The sequence below is a fragment of the Centroberyx affinis genome, unplaced genomic scaffold, assembly GCF_046629955.1.
Source record: "Centroberyx affinis isolate AG114_WGS23_722 - 3 ecotype Tasmania unplaced genomic scaffold, CSIRO-AGI_Caff_v1 ptg000697l_1, whole genome shotgun sequence".
In the NCBI taxonomy this organism is placed as follows: Eukaryota; Metazoa; Chordata; class Actinopteri; order Beryciformes; family Berycidae; genus Centroberyx; species Centroberyx affinis.
Genome location: NW_027279316.1, coordinates 58801 through 81393, shown reverse-complemented (window position 1 = coordinate 81393; position 22593 = coordinate 58801). Strand labels below are relative to the sequence as shown.

Below are 22593 nucleotides of genomic sequence, written 5' to 3'. Positions count from 1 at the left end.
ATGGTTATTTTTAGAAATGTAACTGAAAAGTTGGAATGGTGCTCATTGCCATCTGTGCTAGAGAGTAAGAGAGATACTTGGGAGAGTTTAGAGTTATTCATGGTGACAACGCTATGTGTGTATGTGTGCGTGTGTTAGAAAGAGAGAGAGAGAGACAGAGACAGAGAGAAAGAGAGAGAGAGAGAGAGAGAGAGAGAGAGAAATCCTAGTGTCACAGTATCTTAGCAACTGCCTCCATCTCCTTGGAGACAAGAACTGACATCATTTCCCGTCTGTGAGAAATCACTTTTGGTTTGTACACAGTGTGTTTGTGCTTATGTGTATGAGGGCATGTGTGTGTCTGTTTGTGTATGTTTGTTTGTTTGTGTGTGTGTGTGTGTGTGTGTGTGTGTGTGTGTGCGTGCGTGTGTGTGCGCCTACATTGGCGTGTGTCCACGTTCATGTGCAGATGTGAGCCTGCAGTATGTGCACCGATGCAGACAGGATGAATTCCAGTGTTCCAGTTGGGGTACATGCAAGAATGTCACTCATTTTGTCTGCAGTCTGCAAAAAAAGTAATGTAGCAAAAATTTGATTGACATTGACTTCTACTTAAAAAAAAATACTTCTTGTTCATACGTGGACTTTTATTTTAGAATAAAACAGAAGTTTAAAATGACATAGTTAAATCATAATATTAATACTAATACTTCAAACGTTCCAAAGGGTATTTTTGCTGTGAACCATTTCAAAGCCATTTTCTTGATTAGTATGAAGTTAGGTCCTTCAGCATAGTTTACACCCTGAATTTGAAGTGGTGGAATGTGTGTCTGTCTTACTGCAGGCCATTTTGTTTCATCATAGCCAGCATTCCGCATTTGTGCTATCAAGTTTGTCAATAACAGGGTATCTAGAGAGTCCGCAGTTGATGTACCAAGTAGCCTCCGTGTTGTCATGTAGAGAAATGCTGTCCTCAACTGCCATCTTGTGAGGAGAGTAGTGAACCACAATCAGTAAGAATAAAAAAAATATCTAGTATAACCTGAACTGTCATAAGTGGAAAAAAGATCCAGGAGGGTTATAAGGAAATCAGCAGTGCTATTGACTCAAAGCCTCTCTTGTCCCCAAATCTATATCAAGTCACCAGTCACCTGTGGGAGTCACTTCATCAACTAATTACACTCTAATTCCATGTAATGTGTGGTACATTTGACTCTGAATCACCGTCAGATAATGTTTTACCTTGTTACACAATTCTGTTAAACATTTAAAAGATAAGCACCAAACCTAAATTAATTTCCCCAGACTGTTAACGTTGACAAGGATTTAGGCTTTTTAGCAATGGAATATAGACTCAAAACAGAGTCAGGATTGACTGGCTCATTCTTGGGTTGATTTATGCCAGTCCCTCATGGCTAACTCACCACTTTCCCCCACAACAGAGCAAGTATGGTACTCACTATTTTGAACAAGTAGACCTAACAAATTATTTACTTGAAAGCTTTTTGCTGTGGTTCAATAAATCACTGTTTGTATAAAATATGACCTACATCATTAAAATTTTTGCAGTAAGGCCAACAAGTTTTCATTTTCCTCAGAGTTTGTTAGAAACCTCCCTCACTGATTTCACATGGGATAGACGGGGAAGTAAAGTCATCATGTTGGCACCTTTTGATTACTCTCCAAGCTCTGTGAGAAAAAGCTTGACCTCGCCGTAGGGAATAAGATATAAAATTATGCTACACTGCACATGAAATGTAGTGGTGCTTAAATTCCATATTAGAACAGTCGTCTTTAATTGACTATGAATTTTCTCAAGAGTGAAGTGGCTTTTAGAGGCACTAGTTTGTCACTTCCCTTTAAAGTTTAACATGAACCTTCAAACTCCACCCAACATAAGACTTATTATGCCCCCTAGTCAAGGAAGACAAATTCCCAAATGGGAAGGCCGAAAGACAGCGTAACAGTAATGCCGATAACACTCAACCATATGCACTAGTAGAGAAGACACTGCAACAAGAGGCATTATGTCACTGCACTCATTTAAGTGATAGATCACCGCACACCAGAACAAAAAAACACACCAACCTACTTAGCTGTTTTAATTTGAAGTCCAAACTGGCCATAAACCCATGGAAATGACAATGAATAAACCCCTGGCTGAAACCTCACTCAGACTCCAAAAGATGCTACTGAAGCTATAGAAATACATGAATGTGAAATGAAGAAAACCAAAGGAATTCTATGTAGCAGATGCCTTGAGCAGGAACTACCGAAAACACACAGAGGCAGAGATTGATGACACTATTAAAGTGTGCACAATCTTGTGTTTACCAATCACAGAAACAGAAAAGGACTGTGCACTGAAAAAAACTGAAAAGCCTCATTATGAAAGGCTGGCCTAAAGAGCAACAAAGAGCCAGAGGAAGCATGGCTCTTCTGGGATTACAGGAGGGAATTGACAGTAGAGAACAAACTGATACTCAAAGGTAACTGAACAGTAGTTCCAGACATTCAAAGAAGCTTAATGCTATAGAAAATACATGTCAGTCACTAGGACATAAAATAGACAAGAAGGCTGGCAGAAGACATCATGTTCTGGCTAGGTATTTCAGCACGATGACTCTGTTACATGATTACAAGATGCCAAACACGCAACAATGACAGACGCCAAAATAGCGAAGAGTACAAGATAGATCATGACATACCACAGAGAACCCGGCAAAAGGTCGGATCAGACATATATGAGTTTGATACAAAGCAGTACCTTCTACTAGTGGATTCCAGCTTCAGAGGAATCAACAAAGTCAGCAAAACAAAAGAGTTAGACCATCATACAGATATGCAAGCAATTTGAAAGACATCGGCATCGAGACTTAGTGTCCGGCGACAATGGTCCAGCTTGTGCTTCATGCATGCTTCAGCAAAGAGTACCGATTCAAGTACACAACTTCATAATCAAAGTACCCTCAGTCATATGGAAGAGCAGAAGAGGAAGGCAGCAAAGTGACTGCTCAAAAAGGCAAAGGAAGACAACCGAGACCCACATTCATCCCTGCAAGACTACTGTTACACTCCCTTAGATCAGTGGTTCTCAACCTTTTTGGCTCGTGACCCCCATCACAGGTTGCATATGCAGAGTGGTGAACAGTTCAATCAAAGAATAACTGAACTTGAGTCAAATCAGCTTGATGCCCCTGATGCTGATAAACTAGAGTTCCCTGGCCACCTCTGTTCCCCCGGTTTTCAATGCAGCATCCTACAGAAACTGCCGCTGACAACTCCAATAAAGAGGTGTCACAGTTTAACATGAACATCCAGACTCCACCCCGGAACAAAAAAGACCAGGACAAGCGAGCATGTAAATATTTATTAGAGATTTTACAAGCATACATTTACCTCCATCCCATATTTTTTCTTTCCTGTGAAACAAAATGTGCAATTTCACCAAACCGAGCAAAAAGAATGTCTCAGGAGCACACTGTACATTCACATAGACATCAACAGCACAGCACATGCTGAATCAGCAGTCTAACAAAATGCAAAAATTACAAATAATGATAAGCAAACAAGCATTTACATCATTTATTGAAAGTCACACAAAACAACTTAGAAAATAAGACAAAAAGTGAAATGATCTTAGCTGGTGTAAAACAAATAGAAAGAATCCAGCATGATATTCCAAATAGGTTAAACAGAAATAATTAAAAACAGCCAAAAGGTAGTAAAAGTAAATGAAAATAATATCAAGATCTCAAGGAAGGAGAGTTGATGTGATAATAGAATATAAAGGACTCTATTGTAATTATGAGATTGACATTCATGAATACCAACATGTAAGCCAGTCACACAGGATTGCATATTTGTAATAGCATCGCAAAACATCAACCAGTAATCTTCCATTAACTCATTTTGATAATAAACAGCACTAAAATATCTTCATTGCAAATGTGGAAATCAACTGCAACTGTGACATCGGCTGAGTTTCTGGACACCACCATCACCCTCAAATGGGACAAGAACATGAGGCTGGCCCAATGTACGATGTTCCTCCTGAGGAAACTCAACATCACACAATCAATACTGGTCCAACTCAACAGATCTGAACAATTAAATGGTGTACAAACAGAACAGCTGCGTAAGCAATAAACTGTGCAGTCACAACATTAATTTGTGTGCATGTGGTGGAAGGAAATTGTGGGCCTGTTTTGGATATTGGGCGCACATTATGTATGTATATTGTCCACAAGCATTAGCATCTAACACACAAACAATACTTTGTTACAAAAAACCCTTGTTTTAACCTCAAGTACAGCCATTCTAGTTATTTTTATTCATTCTATTATTGTTTGTTATTCCATACTAATGAACCAAATACCATTGCAGAAATCCTTACAATATACAAAATAAGTTGTTCCGAAAGTTCCGAAATGAAATGTGAGGATAGTGCAATCTCATCAGCCTATTTTAACTGTTGTATTACTGCTAGAGTAAGTGACATTGCAATAGGTGACATTCAAATAATAGACAAGTGAAGTGAAGAAGATCTCTGGGCTATAACCAGAGAATCAAAGTCACAGTTGGCAATGGTATAAAACAGTAGACAACAGTAGATTCTCAGTATTGATGTTCTCCAATTTACTGTGTATTCCAGTTGCCTACCTTAGTATTGAATGTGCTTGTTTCTCTCCTCCACTCATTTGTTGTTCATGTCGGGGTGTTTATGTTTTTCTTTGTCCTTTTCTGCGAACGGATTGTGGTTTGGTTCTTTGATTTTTGAAGTCCAAGAAAATGATGGGACTCATTGTGTGTTCAGTAGGGGCAGAGCTAAAAAAAAAAAAAAAAAGATTTACCCTTTGGAAGAGTCACATGCAAAAAAAAAAAACAGCATTGGTGTCAATATAAAAATGCCATTTTGCTAAAATCTTTGCAAACAATACAAAAGTCAATAATTTATTATAGATCATTGATATAGTGCAAACAAATTATTGTCCTGGCTGGTCTTGTTTAGATAATGATCAAATGATCAAATCTCTGTTTATTCATGTGATATATACAGTAGGTGAGTGTGGGTCAAAAACTGGAATGCAGCAGCAAATTTAAGCATCTAATGCTGGGTGAATGGGAGTAATAGGAGCAACTGCAACATGTTTCAAAATTTAGGGAAATATCACTATCATTTAGTATAAAACAAGATTATTATTATTACCAGTATCACGTACAATACCTGTAAATACTGTAAGTAATTGTTTTAATTATATTGTCAGTTACCCTTATGATTTAACTGGAACCAAACCATATTATACTCTTCATCTTAGTTTGAAACCACTGGCCCTAAGAATATGACATGAAAACAGGATTATGTTTCAATGATTGGATTTTGACTCAAGGTTAATCAAGATGCTCAGAAAGTGTGATTACCTTCTTAAGAACCTCACTGACTGCATCTTTATTGCGTTGGCAATCAAAAAGTCCCCTGGATTCATAGAAGAGACAGTCCACAACGAGTACAACAGAACTGTTGTTCACCACTCTGCTGCTGTTTGGTACAGTGTAGTTTGGGTTGAAGGTGTGGTGCATCACCACCAGTATCACTGGATTAAATCCTAAGAGTTATGTAAAGACAAACAACACAGATCATCCAGTTTGCAACAAAAAGCTAAAAAATAATAATACCCATGGGTATTACCCATGTCACTTCATGTGCAATGAATGGCAGTTTTATGTTTATGTTTTAACTAATCCTTGGGATTTCTGCATGTTTACCTGAGATGTTAGATAATGCTGCAGCAATGTTAGTCTGAACAGAACTGACAATGGGACAGAAGACTATGGTCACATCACTGTTGTCAGGTGAGTCAACTTCAGTTGCACCTCCTTGGATGAGTTGACGAACAAATGTCTTATGAGATTCCAAAGTTTTGCCGGTTACAAGCGTATCAAATTTTTCCATTGTTGGTTTTTCTGAAAAAGAATAGCTTCTTAAAGTCAAAGGACTTACTGGTACAATCACCTAAAGCTCAAGAAAAAAAACAGTAAAGGCCCATTCACACTTAGAGCAACAACTATAAAGATAACTATAAACTATAACGATATGCTGTTGCTCAAGCGTTCACACTACAACGATATCGACACTGAATAGTCTGAGAAAAAAAATGCAGCATGATTACTTTAACATGCTTTTATTTTACTCGCTCTCTAAAGTAAATAACGACATAGCCGAAGGTTTTGGGTTCATGGATTGTGGCAAAAGAGGAGATGGCAGATGATAATGCTCTTTTGCAGTGTTTTCATGACGTTATTGTCCTTTGTTTATATATCTAGTGGTAGTCACCAAGTGAAGCTTTTCATTTCTTTACCAGTAGGTGACTCTGAACACCACATCTACTGTGGATCAAAGAGTCATGTCTCCTGTAGACCATGTTGAGAGAAACACCTGTAACTTCACCGTGGCTAAATGGGTTTCAACCATGGTTTCAACAGGCTACAGGAGGGACACATGTTGTTACCTCCCGGTCATATTAAAAACATAGGATAATAGCGCATTTGCGGTCACGTTGGCCAAGAGATTATGCTATTTTCTTGGCATCATGCTAGCAAAAGTTAGCAAGTTAACTAGCTCCCAGGTCAGTAAACACGCCTTACCGCTAATCCCAAGAGCTCTTCCGATCCCGACCGGTATGTCACGTTTCTTTTCAACATTTTTAGAAGCGATGGTCTTTGTCAAACAGCGCTGGGTTCCTCTGGACTTGCTCAGCAAGCAGTTCCATCACTGGAGTGAACTACTGAATTCTCCCACCCCGTCCTTTGTAGAACTTTAGTTTGATAGGTTGAAAATGTTTTAACGTTGTCTCTACCGTCAGAAAAATCGCTCTGAGATGGAACCAAGAATATAGTTATAGTTGTCGTTTTGGATGTTTTTATAGTTACAGTTGTGGTGTGAACATAGACATTCTATTTACTTAGAATGATTGAAATCTTTTTGTAGTTGTCTTTATAGTTATCGTTATAGATGTGAATGGGCCTTAAACGTATGCTTTGGTGCATGAGGCTTGCTGCGGTTCAGTGTGATGTTTTACCTCCAACTGGCCACCAGGTGGTAGTATTTTTCATACTACTTTATTAAGATTTTTAAACAGCTATAACTAGAGACTGTAGGTCAAAATTGGCAATGGTCTAGAACAGTAGATAATAAAATGATATACAATATCAACAGCCACTCTGCCTTTAGCAAGACACCAAATTCATATCTGCGCAGTAATTGTAAAACACTCTGGACAAGACCATCAGCTAAATGCCTCCACTGTAAACAGTAGTATCCTAAATGTTTCCATGTTATGTAAATGACTGGAGGGTGTGGAAGTAATAGCAGCAGAGCATTTGAGAATTAGACCTTTTCCTGACAAATAAAAATCAAGTGTATACAATTTACATTCACTTAATTTTAAAAATGATTTCATTCTTATTAACGACTAACTTAGTTTTGAATGGTTAATGGTTTTATTTTCACTACAAAAACCGAGATCATCATCATCTACTCACCAGGTGTCGGGGCTGAATTTTCACCATTTAGTCTCTCTATTTCAGTCATGAGATCATTTATCTTCTGTCCTGAAATAATATTGGAAATTGTATTATTTTTATATTAACTGTTAATATATTCATTTAAGCGCTAAATTAGTTAATATACAGATTGTAATGTCTGTATATAATCTATATAATAATATAATATTGTAATAATATTAGACATAGTATTATTTTTATATTAATGAACATTGATATGTGAATTTCATCATTAAATGAGTTAGGTTCATTTGCTTAATATGCAGATTGTCACAAAAAGTTTTGATTCTCTGTACTGATGTTCTCCAGTTTAATGTGTATTCCAGTTGCCTACCTTGGTGTTCAATATGCTTGTTCCCCTCCTCCACTAGTTTGTCTTTTATCTCAAGTTGTTCATCTTTCTCTCTCAGTTGTTCCTTCATTTTCTTTAGTTCATTCTGCAGCTGCTTGTCCTTTTCCACCAACAGAGTGTGCTGATGTTTGTTCATTTTCAGTAGCTCATCTTTCTCTCTTAACATATTTTTGGTCCTCTCCAGTTCTTTGTCTTTATCTTGCAGTTGTCTGTCCTTTTCTGCCAACAGAGCGTCGTTTGGTTCTTTGCTTTTTGAAGACCAAAAAAATGATTGAACCCATCGTGTCGCAGATGAACCTGTGTCCAGTAAAACGAAAGATATGCTGTCACAGGAGGCTAGCTAAATATATAATTGGAGTTGGAACAGGAGATTAACCACAGTAAGGTCCAAAGTGACCAACATATGAATATAAATCATTAAAAACTATGGGAATTTCAAGAGAACTATAACTCATCTCCCCTTTGTTGAAGGATGACAGGCAACATATTGAGAATTTTTTCAGAGATTGGTTCAAATTTACCTTTTGGAAGATCCATCTGCAAAAAAAACAGTATTGGTGTCAGTATCAAACTCTTTATAAAATCTGTCTTATATAGGTGAATATGGAATCCTACTTGTTGTAATATAAACTGTAAAAACTGGGGGAAGTCAGGCATTTTTGACATGAAGAAATCACAAACTCAGTCACTACTATCATTCTCAGACCAATAAAAGTGAGCAAAATGTCCAAAATTATTTCTGATCAAAATGTCCAGGATTATTTTTGATGAAAAATATGCTTATCACAATTCTATTACTGCTCTGTCTTTTTTGCTAAAATGTTTACAAACGATACAAATGTTAACAATTTATCATAGTTCATTGTTTTAGCAGTCCATCAATCAGTTTGAGTGCAAACAAATTCTTATCCTGGCTGCTGTTCTTGATCAAATTTCTGTTTTTTCATGTGATATAGCCTATAGTTGAGAGTGGGCCAAGAACCATCAAAAACTGGAATGCATTTAATCAGCATATATTTTCACTCAGCTACATGATAAAGTTAATTTCAAATGCAACTTCACAGTACCTTTTAGGCGTCAAAATGTCCTCTTGTTGGGATTTTCAAACAATGACTTCAAAGCTCCAGTGGATAGTCACCCCTTCTGCATTCACGGGAAATCACAATGCCCCACGCTTTCACTTTCCCTAAGCACCAAGTTAAAGTGACACACACACGCAGATGTATTACAGGTTGATGCATTGTCATAATGTTACCACCAGGTGTCAGTATTGCTCTATTGTTTACAACTCTCAGGACAATCAAAGCATCGAAACCTGCTGATAGTATGTTAGACACCAACTACTCGTTAGCAATGCACTTGCAAGTCAATGGGGATTAAAAATAACTTCTCAAAATGCTCACATGCAGGCTATCTATTATTACTGATATATCATCTATCAGAATTGATCGTCCTCTAAGTAGCTACAAAACTCCACCTGTGCCCAAGTGTGACACTACAACATAAACACTGCTGAATCTGTTCTTAATCACTATCAGCATTTGGACTGCTGGACTGTCTTTGGTCATCAGAATAATATCGGCTTGTGCAAATCATTAATATGAACAGTTTTCCCTCTTAAGCTGCATTCATAACCTAATGAGGTGTCAAGTGACATTTTGATTGACGCACAAACATCAAAGATTGGTAACATTTATTAGACTTGGGTGGGCACTGATTTACAACAGAGTGTGTACAGTTTATGATCCACATTACACCATGTGCTATCTGTGAGACTGATTCTACATGAATCTGTAAAGATTCTGTATCAGCTGTATCTGCAATGAGCATCTGATCAGAGTGAGTGAATAGAGATAGACAAATAGAGACCACATCCTCATAAGGCAAACAACCAGCAATATTTTGTATTTTGCAAGTGCACACTTACTACAATCCTATATTCTACCTGCCCTATATTCTTACCTGTGAAACAAAATGTAAAGTTCCATCAAACCGAGCAGAAAGAATATCTCTCATGAGCTCACTGCACATTCACATGGACATCAACAGCACAGCACATGGTGAATCAACAGTCTAACAAAATGCAAAAATTACAAATAATAATAAGCAAACACAACTACTTGCATCATTTATTGAAAGCCACACAAAATAATCTATGAAATAAGGCAAAAAGTGATAACAAGCCAATCTTTACTACTTCAGTTTTGACAGGCGGTCATTAACACGGTTAAATTGAGCTCACTTCATTATTAAGTGACCCTGAATATGTGATCTACTTAAACATTTGAAAGATGATGATGATGATGATAATGAAGACTTTGTTTGGTTCTCCATATCTCGGTTGTCTCTTTTCACACAGTGGGAACTAGTCAGACTATAAGATGCCGTCCAATAAGGCGATGCAGAGTTTCCATGAAGGCTCTTCAGGGTCTGACAGCTTTGTACCTCCATCATCACATTAGACTTGCTGACAGCTGCTCTCCTCCCCCTGTGCAACACATTACAGCGCTCTGATCAAGACATTGAAATGATCTTAACTGGTGTGAAACAAAATGGAAAGAATGCAGCATGATAGTCCAAATAGTTTCAACAGAAATAATTAAAAACAGCCAAAGGATAGTAAAAATAAATGATAATATCAAGATATCAAGGAAGGAGAGTTGATGTGATAATAGAATATAAAGGACTCTATTAGATTATGAGATTGGCATTCATGAATACCAACATGTAAACCAGTCACACAGGATTGCATATTTGTTAAATAAAAAGTATTGAACATTCATATTTTCATATTCATCTAAATACTTTATATAGAGAGCAACAACCTAAATGTGCAGCCAGCCTTCCACAATGAGCCAAAGACCACTGCAAAAATCCTTACAATATACAAAATAAATTCTGCCTACAGCTGGTACAAACATAGCTCAGATTTATTATGAGTGAAATGTGAGGATATCACAATCTTATCAGCCTATTTTGACAGAGTTTTGACAGAGTGACATACTAGATAATATTAAGAATGACTTCATTCTTACTGATGAGTAATTATATTTTTACCTGTTAAAACAGTTATTTGTTTATTATTTTCACTACAAAACACTGAGGTCATCATCATCTACTCACCAGTTGTCTGGTCAGGAGATCATTTATCAGCTGCCCTGAAATCATATGGACATAATATTATTAGTATATTTATTAACTGTTAACTATCATATTAATTTAAGCATTAAATGAGTTTATTTGCTTAGTATGCAGATCGCCATAAAGTTTTGACTCTCAGTATTGTGTTCTCCAGTTTATTGTGTATTCTAATTGCCTACCTTGCACTTCAATTTGCTTTTTCCCCTCCTCAAATAGTTTTTCTTTATCTCTAAGTTGTTCCTTCATTTTCTTTAGCTCATCTTCTTTCTCTCTTAACTTATTTTTGATCCTCTCCAATTCTCTGTCTTTATCTTGCAGCTGTTTGTCCTTTGCTGCCAACAGAGTGTGGTTTGGTCCATTTCTTGATGGTTGGAGCTGTGGCATGTTCGGTAGGGACAGACCTAAAAAAGATGCTTTAAATGATATAATAATGAGCACAAAAGCTAATGAGGAAAGATGAACTTGTGTCCAGCAAAAACAAGGAGGAAAGACAGATATGTTGTCACAGGAGGGTAAATAAATATATAATGGGAGTTGTAACAGGAGATTAACCACAGTAAAGTATTTCTAGACACTGTAGCTCATCTCCCCTTTGTTGAGGGATGACAGGCAACATATGATAATAGTGAGAATTATTTCAGAGGTTGGTTCAGATTTACCTTTTGGAAGACCCATCTGCAAAACAAACAGTATTGGTGTCAGTATCAAACTCTTTATAAAATCTGTCTTATATAGAAGATAGATATGTAGCCCTACATATTGTAATATAAACTGTAATATAAATAGGAAATCATGCATTTTTGACATGATGAAAACACAGACTCAGTCACTACTATCATCTTCAGAGCAATAAAAGTGAGGAAAATGTCTAGAATTATTAGAGATGGAAAAATATGCTTTTCACAATTTTATCATGCCACTGGAAATTACATTTTATAGCACTTTGTCAATCAATTTGAGTGCAAACAAATTCTTATCCTGGCTGTTCTTGTTTAGATAATGATTCAATTATCAAATTTTTGTTTACTCATGTGATATACAGGTGAGAGTGGGTTAAGAACCATCAAAAACTGGAATGCATGGTTTGGGTAGTAAGCATACAAACATCAGCAGAATTAAGCCTCTAATGCTGGGTGAATGGGAGTACAACTGCAACATTTTTCCAAATTTAGGCAAATATCACCCTCATTTACCAGTATGACTTACAATACCTGTAAATAGTGTAAGTAAAATTTAAATGGAAATGTCATTTACCCCCATGATTTCATAATAGAAGTTATTATTTATTTCTTCATTTATTTATTGTTTGTTTGTTTGTTTGTTTGTGGGACAATCAGCATATAGGCCTTATTTGGTCAAGCCCAGGCTATAGTCTAAAATTGTCCTCTCTAATAGAATTTGAATGGAGGCTGATGGAGGCTGTACAGACAGCAGCTGAATACTGTTGTGACTCAAATGCTTAACTTCCATTAATGGAAGTGTGATTACCTTGTTAAGAACCTCACTGACTGCATCTTTATTGCGTTGGCAGTCAGAAAGTCCCCTGGACTCATAGAAGAGACAGTCCACAACGAGTACAACAGAACTGTTGTTCACCACTCTGCTGCTGTTTGGCACAGTGAAGTTTGGGTTGAAGGTGTGGTGCATCACCACCAGGATCAATGGATTAAATCCTAAGAGTTATGTAAAGACAAACAACACAGATCATCCAGTTTGCAACAAAAAGCCAAATTATAATAATATTCTGTTGTCCATGTTACTTCATGTGCAATGAATGGCAGTTATGTGAGTACTAATCTTTGGGATTTCTGCATGTTTACCTGAGATGTTAATTGATGATAATGCTGCATTTATGTCAGTTTCAACACGACTGACAATGGGACAGAAGACTATGGTCACATGACTCTTGTCAGGTGAGTCGACCTCAGTTGCACCTCCTTTGATGAGTTGTTGAACAAATGTCTTATGAGATTCCAAAGTGTTGCCGGTTACAAGTGTATAAAATGTTTCCATTTTTGCTTTCCCTGAAAAAGAATAGTTTCATTTAGTCAAAGGTTTTACTGGTACAATCACCTAAAGCTCAAGATAAACAGTAAACATATGTACTTTGGTGCATGAGGATTGCTGCTGTTCAATGTGATGTTTTACTTCCAACTGACCTCGTGGTGGCAGTATGATCTCTTACCACTTTGTTACGGTTTTTAAATCGCTATAACCAGAGTAGGTCAAAGTTGGCAATGGTATAAAACAGTAGATAACAAAATGATATTGCCTACAATATCTACAATAACATTCTTGCAGGTTAAGGTCACAGCAGCCACGTGTGTCCATCAACAGTCATGTGTGATGCTTAAGTTTCCTTTAGTGAGAAAATCAGCTAAATGCCTCAAATTTAAATAGTAGGAAATGTTTCCATGCTGTAAATTACTGAAGGTCATGGAAGTGAAGCAGCATAGAGGATCTGAAAATTAAAAATGTGTAATTTTCCTAACAAATGAAAATCATGTGTATGCAATTTATATTCACTTCATTTTAAGAATGATTTCATTCTTATCGATGAGTAATTTCATTTTTAATGGTTACAACAGTTATTTGTTTATTTTCACTACAAAAACACTGAGGTCATCATCATCTACTCACCAGGTGTTGGGGCTGAATTTTCACCTGGACATAGTATTATTATTATATGAATGTAAACATTAGTTAGATTTATTTGCTTAATATGCATAGTCACAAAAAATTTTGATTCTCAGTATTTATGTTCTCCAGTTTACTGTGTATTCCAGTTGCCTACCTTGCACTTCAATTTGTTTATCTTTCTCTCTCAGTTGTTCTTGCATTTTCATTAGTTCTTCTTTCTCTCTTAACATATTTTTGTTCGTCTCCAGTTCTTTTCCTTTATGTTGCAGCCGTTTGCCCTTTTCTGCCAACACAGCATGCTTTTCTTTGTTTTTTGAAAACAAAGAACGTGATGGGAGCTGTGGCATGTTTGGTCGGGGCAGACCTAAAAAAGATGCATTAAATAATGTAATAATTAACAGAAAAGCTAAAAGCTGAACTTCTGTCCAGTAAAACTAAAGAAAGACAGATATGCTGTTACAGCTAACTAAATATATACAAGTTGTTCAGAACATTAACCACAGAAAGGTCCAAAGTGACCAACATCTGAATGAAAATCATAAAACCTATGATTATTTCTAGACAGACTACTGTAGCTCATCTTCCCTTTGTTGAGGGATGAAAGGCAATATATGATGTATTGAGAATTTTTTCAGAAGTTGGTTCAGCTTTACCTTTTGGAAGATCCATCTGCAAAACAAACAGGATTGGAGTCAGTATCAAACTCTTGATACAATCTGTCTAACATAGAAGGTAAATAATATGTATACCTACTTAATATGAACTGTAAAAACAGCTGAAGTCAGGCATTTTTGACCAGAATTATTTCTGAGGAAAAACATGCTTCTCACAATTCTATTATGTCATTGTACAAAATCACTGTTATAGTGCCCTGTCAATCAATTTGAGTGCAAACAAATTCTTATCCTGGCTGCTCTTTACATAATGATCAAATGATCACATTTCTGTTTATTCTGTTTATTCATCCCTCACTACTTGTCTATTGGCTATCAATGATTGGATGAACACAACTTTCTTAAAACTGAATGAAGATAAGACAGAAATACTTTTGGTCGGCCCCAAAGCCAAAAGAGAAGAACTCTCCACAAGACTTGGGAACCTGAATCCCTCGATCAAATCAGAAGTAACAAGCCTGGGTGTTATCTTAGATTCTGATCTAAGTTTTAATTCCCATATAAACAAGGTGACCAGAACAGCATTCTTTCATCTTAGAAATATTGCCAAGGCTCTTCCTAACCCAGAAAGATGCTGAAAAGCTAACTCACGCGTTTGTTACAAGTAGACTGGACTACTGCAACGTCCTTTTTACCGGCCTCCCTAAAAAGTCTATCGAGAGGCTTCAGCTTATCCAAAACTCTGCAGCTAGACTGTTAACAAAAACAAGGAAGCAAGAGCATATCACTCCGGTTTTAGCTGCATTGCACTGGCTCCCAGTGTCCTTTAGAATTGATTTTAAAGTTCTTTTACTTGTATACAAAGCTCTTAATGGTTTAGGACCGGCCATCACAGAATCCCTGCTGTTCTACATTCCATCAAGAGCCTCTTCAAATGCTGGTTTGTTAGAAGTACAAAATCCCACTCAAAAGAAGATTGGGGATGCAGCCTTTTTTAACTATGCTCCTGAACTGTGGAACACCCTGCCAAAGAATATTAGAGAGGCGGGCTCTGTAAGCATTTTCAAACGACTGCTAAAAACATATCTTTTCATCTTAGCTTTTAAATAGCCTTCATTTTAACTGTTTACGGACAGCAAACCTGTCTTTATTACAAAATTATTCATCGATTGGCGTCACGAACAGGATCCCAACAGGAGTTGAGAGGAACTCCGGTGAGCAGTTTCTCTGCTCTGACGGGATCCACAAACCTATATTGAGAATTGAAGGATTGCTTGAAGTTTATAATTGTAATTGCTTAGCTGCTCTGTGTATTGTTGTAAAGGAACATTTGACAAGTCCTATAAGGGCTGTGGGGCCTGCCTATGCGGCGGGGTAAGACCACCGGAAAGAATATGCTCCTTCTAAGAATCCTTCATGATCTCATCAAAATTGATTTCCTTTTGAAAGGAAGAATTGAGGGAGTTCACAAGTTATAGTGCTATACATATTTTTGTCCGGTGACGCAGACAAAAGGTCTTTTAAGTTGTGATTATCTTTGAAGAGGTAAGGCACACTTAATCGTATACTGGTTGACAGTGTCACCAATGTGAGAGTGACTACTCAATACCAAGAAGTAACGCCGCTTGATTCTGTGTTTCCTTTAAGGGGGTAAAAATATCTTTCCATTTTACTTGATTTGATTCTTTTAATGCAATGCATTTTGCTTGTTCTTTTATATGAATTTTACCTTTTTATCTGTCTTTTATCTGCCTTCTATTGATGTAAAGCACTTTGAGCTGCATGTTGTGTATGAAAGGTGCTATAGAAATAAAGATTATATACAGGTGAAAGTGGTCAAATTTAGGCAAATATCACCCTCATTTAGTATGAAACAACAAGATTATAATTACTAGTATCACTTAAAATATCTGTAAATACTGTAAGTACAATTTAAATGGAAACATCATTTACCCCCATGATTTCATAACAGAAGTAAGTTTTTATTTATTTATGTATTTGTTTGTTTGTTTGTGGGGCAATCAGCCTATGGTCTTATTTGGTTAGGCCCAGGCAATAGACTAAAATTGTCCTCTGACTAGAATTTGAATGGAGGCTGATGGAGACTGTACAGAGAGCAGCCGAATACTGTTGTGACTCAAATCCTTAACCTTCATCAGTGGAACCAAACCATTTACTCTTAGTTTGAAACTCCTGTCCCTCTGAATATGACATGAAAACAGGATTATGTTTCAATGATTGGATCTTGACTTCATGTACAAGGATCTTCAAGATGCTCAGAAAGTGTGATTACCTTCTTAAGAACCTGACTGACTGCATCTTTATTGCGTTGGCAGTCAAAAAGTCTCCTGGACTCATAGAAGAGACAGTCCACAACGAGTACAACAGAACTGGTGTTCACCACTCTGCTGCTGTTTGGCACAGTGTAGTTTGGATCGAAGGTGTGGTGCATCACCACCAGGATCACTGGATTAAAACCTAAGAGTTATACAGAGACAAAAAACACAGATCATCCAGTTTGCAACAAAAAGACAAATTATAATAATACTCTATTGTCCATGTCACTTCATGTGCAATGAATGGCAGTTAATCCTTTGGACCTCTGCATGTTTACCTGAGATGTCAGATAATGCTGCAGTAATGTCAGTCTCAGGACGACTGATAATGGGACAGAAGACTATGGTCACATCACTCTTGTCAGGTGAGTCGACCTCAGTTGCACCTCCTTTGATGAGTTGTTGAACAAATGTCTTATGAGATTCCAAAGTTTTGCCTGTTACAAGTGTGTAAAATTTTTCCATGTTTGCTTTCCCTGAAAAAGAATAGCTTCATTTAGTCAAAGGTTTTACTGGTACAATCACCTAAAGCTCAAGAAAAACAGTAAACGTATGTACTTTGGTGCATGAGGCTTGCTGCTGTTCAATGTGATGTTTTACTTCCAACTGGCCACCAGGTGGCAGTAATGTTCATACTTCTTTAAAGTTTTTAAATGGGTATGATGCGTTAAAACTCTTATTATGCAGGCAAGAAAATTTTAATTGTTAATAATAACAATAATAACAACAATAACAATAATAATAACAAATGTAACAGGCTGTGGGGCAAATGAACATACAACATTTTGGTGAAAGATCTCAAACTGCAGGTGAAATGTTGACTGACATTATTTCCGCTTGAAAAATTGCCAATTTATCCTGATGGTGGTGCTATTCAACTTGACCAAATGTGGTGTGACACACCTTGTGGCCCTTCGCAAACAGGCAGGCCTCAGTGAAGTTTGTATGGTCTAGCATTAAGCATTTAGGCATCAAACTTCATTTTCGCACAACGGCCATGGTTTGGATTTTTTATATTCTGAGTAATAGCCGTAATCTAGGAAGTCCATATGTGCTGTGTGCAAAATTCTGTTGAGATTAGATCAACTTGGTGAGAGACATAGTGTAAGATAGATGTCTCATGAAATTCCAAATGGCAGAAAAACTATCATGGCGTAAATGAAAAACCCTAATATGCAATGGATTTTTCTCGAACCAAGGAATCTGAGGAAGAAAAAAGATTCTAGACTAGCCGTTCATAAGTTATTGACCAAAATGTAAAGTTGCTTGTTATAGCGCCACCATCTGGGCAATGGGTGTAATTTTGAAAAGTGGAGGAGATTTCACATCTATCCACCATATTTGGTTGCTCTAGGGTTGTTTTAGGGCAGAAGAACAACAAGATGAAATACTATGACAAAGACAAAGAACAAGAATGGCAGGACAGGGAAATATTTTCAACCCAAAACCATCCGTTCAAACGTTTTAAACCTGCGTTCAGCATTTAATCTGCATTTTTGCCACTCAGCTACAAGAGAAACTGCATTTCAAATGTTACTTCACGGTACCTTTTAGGCGTCAAAATGTCCTCTTGCTGGGATTTTCAAACAATGACAGTGCTCCATCCGTGGATATTCATCCGCAGCTTCTGCATTTACGGGAAATCACACGGCTCAACACTTTCACTTTCACTATACCCAATCAGCACCAAGTTAAAGGGACACACACACACACACACAGCCGGCATTACAGGTTGATGCATTGTCATAATGTTACCACCAGGTGTCAGTATTGCTCTATTGTTTACTACTCTCAGGACAATCAAAACATCGAAACCTGCTGATAGTATGTTAGACACCAGCTACCCGTTAGCAATGCACTTGCAAGTCAATGGGAATTAAAAATAACTTCTGAAAATGCTCACATGCAGGCTATCTATTATTACTGATATATCATCTATCAGAATTGATCGTCCTCTAAGTAGCTACAAAACTCCACCTGTGCTAAGTGACACTACAACATAAACACTGCTGAATACTGTCTAAGCATTGATTCTGTGTTCTACCATTACATTAAAAAGAGGGTAAAGTTGGCTTATCTTAAGACAAAATCAACAAAATTAAAAGTTGAAGGGATAAGATGACTGACTAAAGGCATTGACACCACAACCAGTACACTATAATATGAAGCTCAGAGACTTTGTTCATGTTCTAAGGATTTACAAAGTCATTCTTCCATTCATTGTCAATGAAGAAGCTTGAGGCTATAGTATAAGAGTAGCCTAGTGGTTCTTTAGTCTCTTATTTTGGGGAATCTGTTCTTAATTGCTATCAGCATTTGGACTTCTGGACTGTCTTTGGTCATCAGAATAATATCAGCTTGTGCAAATCTTTAATATGAGCAGTTTCCTCTTTTAAGCTGCATTCATAACCTAATGAGGTCTCAAGTGACATTTTGATTGACGCACAAACATCAAAGTGATTGGTAACGTTTATTAGACTTGGGTGGCCACTGATTTACAACAGACTGTGTACAGTTTATGATCCACATTACACCATGTGCTATCTGTGAGACTGATTCTACATGAATCTGTAATGTAAAGATGTCTGTATCTGCACTGAGCGTCTAATCAGAGTGAATAGAGATAGATAAATAGAGACCACATCCTCGTAAGGCAAACAACCAGCAATATTTTGTATTTTGCAAGTGAACATTTAACATCCTATATTCTACCTACCCTATATTGTTACTGTGAAACAAAATGTGCAGTTACATCAAACCGCACAGAAAGAATATCTCTCATGAGCTCACTGCACATTCACATGGACATCAACAGCACAGCACAGCACATGGTGAATCAACAGTCTAACAAAATGCAAAAATTACAAGTAATTATGAGCAAACACAACTATCATTTATTGAAAGCCACACAAAATAATCTATGAAATAAGGCAAAAAGTGATAAGCCAATCTTTACTACTTCAGTTTTGACAGGCGGTCATTAACACGGTTAAATTGAGCTCACTTCATTATGGTTCCTATAAGTGACACCTGGATATGTGATCTACTTAATACATGTGAAAGATGATCATGATGATGATGATGAAGACTTTGTTTGGTTCTCTTTGTCTCTTTTCATGCAGTGAGAATTAGGCAGAAGATCTCGTCCAATAAAGAGATGCAGAGTTTCCATGAAGGCTCTTCAGGGTCTGACAGCTTTGTACCTCCATCATCACATTAGACTTGCTGAGGAGCACCGGACGGCTGCTCTCCTCCCCCTGTGCAACACATTACAGCGCTCTGATCAAGACACTGAAATGATCTTAACTGGTGTGAAACAAAATGGAAAGAATGCAGCATGACATCCCAAATAGAAACCATTAAAAACAGCCAAAAGGTAGTAAAAATAGATGAGAATCAGATTGAGATATCAAGGAAGGAGATCTGATGCGATAATAGAATATAAAGGACTCTATTAGATTATGAGATTGGCATTCATAAATACCAACATGTACACCAGTCACTTTTTATTTGTAAAATAAAAAGTATTGAACATTCAAATTTTCATATTCATCTAAATGTTTTATATAGAGAGCAACAACCTAAATGTACAGCCACTCACTAATGAGAACACTGCAAAAATCCTTACAATATACAAAATAAATTGTGCCTACAGCTGGTACAAATACAGCTCAGATTTATTATGAGTGAAATCTGAGGATGTCACAATCTTATTAGCCTATTTTTACTGTTGTATTACTGCTAGAATAAGTGATATTGCATTAGATGACATGCTAGACAACAAGAATGATTTCGTTCTTAATGACAAGTAATTCGATTCAATTTTTTACCTGTTAAAACCTTATTTGTTTATCATTTTCACTACAAAACACTGAGGTCATCATCATCTACTCACCAGTTGTCAGGGCTGAATTTTCACCTTCCAGACTCTCTAGATCATTTATCTTCTGTCCTGAAATAATATATATATTGGACATAATATTATTAGTATATTAACTGTTAATTATGATATTAATTCAAGCATTGCATGAGTTAGGTTTATTTGCTTAATATGCAGATTGTCCCAAAATGTTTTGATTCGTATTGATGTTCTCCAGTTTACTGTGTATTCCAGTTGCCTACCTTGGTGTTCAATTTGCTTGTTTCCCTCCTCCACTAGTTTCATCTCAAGCTGTTCATCTTTCTCTCTCAGTTGTTTCTTCATTTTCTTTAGTTCATCATCTTTCTCTCTTAACTTATTGTTGAGCCTCTCCAGTTCTTTGTCTTGCAGCGGTTTGTCATTTTCTGCCAACAGAGTGTGGTTTGGTTCTTTTTGATGAGTAATTTGATTTTAAATGGTTACAACAGTTGTTTATCATTTTCACTACAAAAACACTGAGGTCATTATATTAATTTAAGCATTAAATTAGTTAGGTTTATTTGCTTAATATGCAGATTGTCCCAAAAAAGATTTGATTCTCAGTATTGATGTTCTCCAGTTTACAATGTATTCCAGTTGCCTACCTTGGTGTTCAATTTGCTTGTTCCTCTCCTCCAGTAGTTTGTCTATCTTCTCAAGCACTTTATCTTTCTCTCTCAGTTGTTCCTTCATTTCCAGTAGTTCATCTTGCAGCTGCTTGTGTTTTTCTGCCGACAGAGTGTGGTTTGATTCGTTGCTTGAAAAACATGATGAGGGCCGAAGCATGTTCAGTGGGGTCTGACCTAAGAAAAAAAAACATGCATTAATGATATAATAATGAGCACAAAAGCTAATGAGGAAAGACAGATATGGTGTTCCAGCAGGCTAAATAACAGGTTGTAACAGGAGATTAACCTGTTAGGAGAATTAAAATCATAAAAACTACAAGTATTTCCAGACAGAGTAGCTCATCTCCCCTTTGTTGAGGGATGACAGGCAACAAATGATGTATTGCGAATTTTTTCAGAGTTTGGTTCAGATTTACCTTTTAAAAGATCCATCTGCAAAACAAACAGTATTGGTGTCAGTATCAAAAAATAAAAATATGCTTCTCACAATTCTATTATGCCACTGGAAATGAAATGTTATAGCACTCAATCAATTTGAGTGCGAACACATTCTTATCCTGGCCTGCTCTTATTTATATAATGATCAAATGATCACATTTCTGTTTATTCATGTGATATACAGGTGAGAGTGGGCAAGAACCATCAAAAACTGGAATGCATGGTTTGGTTCTCGGGTATTAAGCATACAGACATCTTTTCCTTTATGTTGCATCCGTTTGCCATTTTCTGCCGACCCAGCATGCTTTTCTTCTTTGCTTTTTGAAAAGAAAGAATGTGATGGGAGCCGTGGTATGTTCAGTCGGGTCAGACCTAAAAAAGATGCATTAAATAATGTAATAATTAGCAGAAAAGCTAATGAGGAAAGATGAACTTCTGTCCAGTAAAACTAAAGAATAAAGACAGATATGCTGTAACAGGAGGCTAACTAAATATACAGTATAATACAAGTTGTTCAGGACATTAACAACAGTAAGGTCTGAAGTGACCAACATCTGAATGAAAATCAGAAAACCTATGATTATTTCTAGACAGACTAGTACTGTAGCTCATCTCCCCTTTGTTGAGGGATGACAGGCAACACATAATGTATTGAGATTTACCTTTTGGAAGATCCATCTGCAACAAAAACAGCATTGGTGTTAGTATCAAACTCTTTATAAAATCTGTCTAATATAGAAGGTAAATATGTAGCCCTACTTATTGTAATATGAATTGTAAAACAAGGGAAGTCAGGCATTTTTGACCAGAATTATTTCTGATGAAAAATATGCTTCTCACAAATCTAATATGTAATTGTAAATAACAAAATCATTGTTATAGCAGCCCGTCTATTAATTTGAGTGCAAACTAATTCTTATCCTGGCTGCTGCTCTTTACATAATGATCAATTTTCTGTTTTTTCATGTGATATACAGGTGAGAGTGGGTCAAGAACCATCAAA

The 22593-nt window shown here is 36.7% G+C and overlaps 2 protein-coding genes across 18 annotated transcripts in view; both read right to left on the bottom strand.

Annotated features, from left to right (window-relative positions):
• Positions 1-3383: 3383 nt before the first annotated feature.
• On the bottom strand, positions 3384-9026 carry LOC139644069 (ribonuclease Y-like). 5 transcript variants are annotated; one of them, XR_011695120.1, is made up of 8 exons: positions 8962-9026; positions 8416-8431; positions 7877-8191; positions 7522-7590; positions 5746-5943; positions 5401-5585; positions 4642-4806; positions 3384-4081 (listed from the first exon to the last, which is right to left on the bottom strand). XR_011695120.1 is itself a non-coding variant. In XM_071519445.1 (7 exons), exons 2-7 carry the CDS (start codon positions 8429-8431, stop codon positions 4792-4794), a joined length of 798 nt encoding a protein of 265 aa, XP_071375546.1. In that variant the 5' UTR covers positions 8962-9026; the 3' UTR covers positions 3384-4791. The 5 variants fall into 5 exon arrangements, 3 of the variants coding, with proteins under 3 accessions (XP_071375546.1, XP_071375548.1, XP_071375547.1); XR_011695121.1 differs by having other exon boundaries at positions 3384-4032; XM_071519445.1 differs by having other exon boundaries at positions 3384-4806.
• Positions 9027-9582: 556 nt separating this feature from the next.
• LOC139644054 (interaptin-like) overlaps positions 9583-22593 on the bottom strand; it is a 32294-nt gene continuing 19283 nt past the window's right edge. For 8 of the 13 annotated variants that reach the window (XM_071519415.1, XM_071519422.1, XM_071519421.1 and 5 more), the window contains 9 exons: positions 14329-14344; positions 13830-14039; positions 13676-13699; positions 12856-13059; positions 12524-12708; positions 11695-11710; positions 11215-11448; positions 11018-11052; positions 9583-10382 (listed from right to left, as the gene is read on the bottom strand). In XM_071519415.1, coding sequence (XP_071375516.1) covers positions 10353-10382; positions 11018-11052; positions 11215-11448; positions 11695-11710; positions 12524-12708; positions 12856-13059; positions 13676-13699; positions 13830-14039; positions 14329-14344 — 954 coding nt within the window. In that variant the 3' untranslated portion in view covers positions 9583-10352. Of the gene's footprint in view, positions 10383-11017; positions 11053-11214; positions 11449-11694; positions 11711-12523; positions 12709-12855; positions 13060-13675; positions 13700-13829; positions 14040-14328; positions 14345-19089; positions 19883-20520; positions 20578-20747; positions 20910-21128; positions 21327-21568; positions 21585-21843; positions 21963-22252; positions 22269-22593 lie in introns of those variants that run through there. The other 5 variants (XM_071519419.1, XM_071519420.1, XM_071519424.1 and 2 more) reach the window with 5 other exon arrangements.